Source organism: Pundamilia nyererei, unplaced genomic scaffold (genome assembly GCF_000239375.1).
Source record: "Pundamilia nyererei isolate P.nyererei 1_Seehausen unplaced genomic scaffold, PunNye1.0 scaffold00260, whole genome shotgun sequence".
In the NCBI taxonomy this organism is placed as follows: domain Eukaryota; kingdom Metazoa; phylum Chordata; class Actinopteri; order Cichliformes; family Cichlidae; genus Pundamilia; species Pundamilia nyererei.
The window spans coordinates 72660-77510 of NW_005187661.1; the positions used below are offsets into that span (position 1 = coordinate 72660).

At 39.7% G+C, this 4851-nt stretch overlaps 1 protein-coding gene across 1 annotated transcript in view; it reads right to left on the bottom strand.

Annotated features, from left to right (window-relative positions):
- Positions 1-608: 608 nt before the first annotated feature.
- Positions 609-4851, bottom strand: part of LOC102192660 (uncharacterized) — a 5407-nt gene continuing 1164 nt past the window's right edge. The window contains exons 2-5 of the mRNA XM_005750005.1: positions 1164-1871; positions 953-1075; positions 828-868; positions 609-728 (exon numbers count right to left, since the gene is read on the bottom strand). Coding sequence (XP_005750062.1) covers positions 609-728; positions 828-868; positions 953-1075; positions 1164-1871 — 992 coding nt within the window. The remainder of the gene's footprint in view (positions 729-827; positions 869-952; positions 1076-1163; positions 1872-4851) is intronic.

Sequence of the window (4851 nt, forward strand, 5' to 3'; positions counted from 1 at the left end):
CTCATTATTTTGTTTCTTTTTTTCAGGTAATGCCAAATTGTACAGATGTTGGCTAAAATCAGTGGCATCCTGATGTCATGGCTGTGGTGGTTTGTAATTCCATCCATTTTCTTAGTAAAGTAGTTGTAAGCAGCAGTTATAAGGAGGTTTTGAACAGGAAACTGTTAGGTTAGGAACCAATACTTGTACTTAGTGACAAGATATGACCTGTTTGAAATAAGTGATAGAATTGGTTATTCTTTATGGTTAGTCTGTAGAAACAGTAGAGAAACTGATTCGTTTTTTTGTATTAAAAAAGTAAAAGGTCTGCTCATTATTTGTCCGAATTTATTGTCACTGTAAAAGTATTGTGTTATAGAAAGATAAAACACTCAAGAAAGCAACAACTTCCAACAGATACCATCTCATACAAATGCTTCAAAGGTTGAATTCCAGCACACACAGTAAAAAGTGTTTTATTTGGTGAAAAAACGAAACATGAAGTTACAGAACTGCAATGCTTATATCGTGTCAGTGTCTTATTCTTTAGCATTTAAAGGCTTTGAAGAAATATACTAAGTATAAAAACTACCAAGATAACTATAATACACAAAAACACACACTGATTTCTACTGCTTTATACTTGAGTAGACACATTCAGCCTTGCTGTTGTTTCTCTGTCTTCTTGGTCTGTCAGCCTTGTGGTGCCTTAAAGCTGCATAATGGAGGTTTTCTTCATTTTGCTTGACCTAATAATAAAATATAATTGCAAAATAACAATATACAACTTAAAACAGGCTAACAATGTTTTACAATGATAGTGTGCAAAAGTCAACACCAAAATTTACCTCTGCATTTGTTGAAGGCGGGGAAATTCTTGAATGAGACTCTGAAAAGAAAATGATAAAGTGTTCTTACTATTATGCTATGTTGGTTGACTAGATGTTGACAATAACAATAGCAGTTGCAGTACCTGGGCATTGGTGTTTGGTGCAGTTTCTTTTGTGGGCCATATACAATAAGAAAGCCATTAAAACATTTAGAAGTGTGCTGAATGCCAAAGCTCCACTGAAGAAGTACACAGCATTCCCATCATCTATGGACATTAAGACACCAGCAAACATTATATATCTTCCAGCTAGCTCCTATGAAATATTATAATATAAGCCATCCGAGTTACTTACCCTTAAAGTCCAGCTTGGTCCCGTTTCCAAACAGTATGTGTCCACATGAGGCGACAGCACAGTAGTAGGTCCCAGCATGAGCCGTATTCAGGCTCTTCATTGGTAGGTTGTAGACACATGTGTGTGTCTGTGTGTTGAGTTTCCTCTCACACTGATCATTCCTGCCTCCATTGGTGTAAATGATTCTTGGGAAAGACGCTTCAGAGTCTCTGAACCAGTAAACACTGTGTTCTTCATCACAGGTCCCAGTGTGTACTGTACAGTTCAGAGTCACAGAGCCTCCTGGTTGGATGATCTCAGAAGCTGACTGCTGCACTAAAGTTGGGATATCCAACTCTGAACCTCTTATGTTGATGATAGTGCCCTCTCCAAATTTAAACTTAAATGAATAGCTACTTGCACAATAGTAAGTAGCAGAGTCTGAAATGTCCAGATTTGTTATCTTTAAGTAGATTTTTCCTTTTTCAGCATCAACTGTAAATCGTGGATCACTCTTGAATTCATCACTAAAGGTGGCGTTGGTGTCAAACTTGTAAAGAGTAGAAATGAGCTTTGGTTTCTGTCCCAATGTCAGCTTGTACCAGTAAAACCTCGCAGCAACATCTCCTTCATAGAAACAAGTCAAAGTCACGCTGTCCCGTCTGTTAGATGTTATGAAACGTCTTTCTTGATGAACAGAAAAAGAGAATTTGAGGTCTTTCGTCAGAGCTGAAGTGAAATGAAAGACAAAGTAAACACAATTATGGTCTCATGAAATCATCGTCATTCATTTTAAAAGATTCAAACTGCATTTTATAAAACACACATACACGCACAAACACAAACACACACAAAAACACAAAAAAAAAAAACTTACCCATTTTCCCTAAGCACAAACATGTCAAATAGAAGGCAAACTGTGCAGATGTCATTGTGCTCATATCGTTCTGCTCATTGTAAAGAGCATTGACCCTTTCTCCTCTTTTAAGAGAGAAGAGTGAGTCTGATTGGCCAAGCAGAAGTGACATGGTATGTCCTGTTAAGGAAACTTGATCACATGTCACCTGCTACCTATAGTGTTGAGCTCAGTGTCTCAGAAATATTGCATGGTGAGAGCTATATAAAATGTAATCTCTTGACATATATACATATCTTACAGTCAGTCACTTTGCTAGGATTTCAACTGAATGCCAGGTAAGCAACAACGAAGAATCTGATGTTGGTTTAAATAAATAAATAAACCGTTTTCTTTGTTGATTTCAAGTCAATAAATATTCATCTCTGCATACATGTGCTAATGAAAAGGAACACACTGAAAGTACATATTGTAATTATGTATGAATTTATGTATTAATTTATAACTTTACTATTTAAACAATAAAGACAAAAAACATACCTGATTTAAATTTGGCCAATCTCATTCAAGGATGAGTTTCTATACTGTCAGACTCTCACATTAAATCTAATATCTACTTGCATGTATAAATCTTCAGTGCATGCTAGAGCTCCTCAAGTGCAGCATAAATTATATAGGTCTGAAAACCCTCAGCGAGAACTGGCTACAGATACAGACTACGGAATGGAGCAGCTGTCAGCCACCTCCTGCATACAGCTTGATGACATCAAGCTGTATGCCCAGAGCGAATGAGACATTGATTCACTTATCCACACCAGCAGGATATACATCGGAATATCATTCGGACTGAAGAAGTATAGTTGGATAATAACAAAGAGAGGGAAGGTAGTCAAAGCTGAGGAGATCGAACTACCAGAAGGCAACATTGCAGATATCGAGGACAGCTACAAGTACCTGCAGATCCCACAGCCAAATGGGAACCATGACGAGAATGATATGCAAGCTGCAACCACTGAGTACCTGCAGAGGGTTAGGCAAGTCCTGAGGAGTCAGCTGAACGGTAAGAACAAGATCCGAGCTATAAACACCTACGCCCTGCCCGTGATCAGGTACCCTGCTGGGATAATAAGCTGGCCAAAGGAGGAGATGGAAGCCACTGACACCAAGACCAGGAAGCTCCTGATCATGCATGGAAGGTTTCACCCCAAGTCCAGTGCCCTGAGGGTGTATGCTAACTGGAAAGAAGGAGGCCGGAGACTGGTGAGAGTCAGCACCACAGTCCAGGATGAGACAGTTTACATCCACGAATACATCAGGAAGATGGCCACAACTGACCGTGTGCTCAGTGAATACCTCAGGCAACAGAAACCCTAGAAAGAGGAGGAAGAGGAGGAACCGTATGTACCACAGGCAAACAGAGGAGGTGGCTTTTTTTTTAAACATCAGGGACACATATTATTCCAAGCTAATCTCTTACAGCTATTTATTGTAGCATGTTTTTATTTCAGTACTTACTTCAGATACACCATATTTATTAATGTAAATTTGAACAGATAGGATTCTGTAGTTTTAAGGATGCAGGGATTTTCCATTGTTTAAACATCAACACACAGACCTAAGCCTGGACGTAATTTGCTTTCCAAAATTCAGCAACAGTGCTGCATGTCGCCAACAGCTCCACATTTTCTCCCTCTGTACCTGGATGGTGCCTCTCTGCAGCATCAAAGGACTCCACGAGCAAAATGCTTTTTATGTTGTTTTTGCCAAGCCATATGTGGAAAGAAACCCTGACTTAGGACAAGCTGATGGCATAAGATGTAAGTACAACTCCTCCGGTTTCATGTGCAAAAAAGATTATTGCGCTCACTTACGTGGTTCCGGTTCTACAGGGATTTAAAAATAGTTATGCAACACAGAGCGTGCCGCTCCGACCAGTTTTAAAGGGTTAAAAATGTCTCACTTCTACTATTACTGGATGTCGTCACAAGAGCTGGCTTTTCTATGAGGTGCCCGGGTGTTTATGTGTTTATGGAGTGACTGTTTAGTTTCGCCAATGTAGAGGTCTGAGCACTCCTCGCTGCACTGCACAGCATACACTATGTTACTTTTAGTTTGCTCAGAAGTAAAGCACCACATAAAGCAACCATCATTGAACAGAGGGGTGGTTTACGACACCAATTGCCCGCCACCTACAATTTAGTCTTGAGATCCTGTCCCAGGTATCTAAACCCCCACTCATATCTTTTGTCCGGTGACCTCAATGGGTCACATGATAGGGTGATGCAAAGTCTCACAATGGTTTCACCCAAGACCTATGGTGATAATGATCCACATCTTTTTTCACACCTTGGCTCATGTGACAACCCCCACTAGGGTTTAAGTACCTGGAACACTCCCCCATTTGGTTTTACAACCAAAGAAGCCTGTTGGATGAGAGGTGAAATGTCTTCATGAAACTTAAAGACGTCCAGTCGCTTTCTATCCAAGCTCTTTAGACTGCCATTAGTACTTGCTTCAATCAGCTCAGCACAGCTCCACACGGTTTTTAGGATTCTCCATTAGGCGATAATACCTGATACCAGGTACCACAGATTAAGCAGCAGGTATAAAATCACCGTGACATCGGTCACGGTGCTGAGTCTTTGATGAAGCATTTTGAGTTTATTTTTTCATATTTATGATTCTAGGTTTGAGGAAGATTATATATGTTTAAGTTCGGTTTTATTTAGTCTTCAGTTTAGTTCTTGTTATGTCTCTGAGTTTATTTGTACTCTGGTTTATGGGTTTTTGTTAGCTAGGCTTGTCTCATCCCCATCTGTTTTTCTTGTTTGTGTTGGTGTCCTGTGTCGTCGT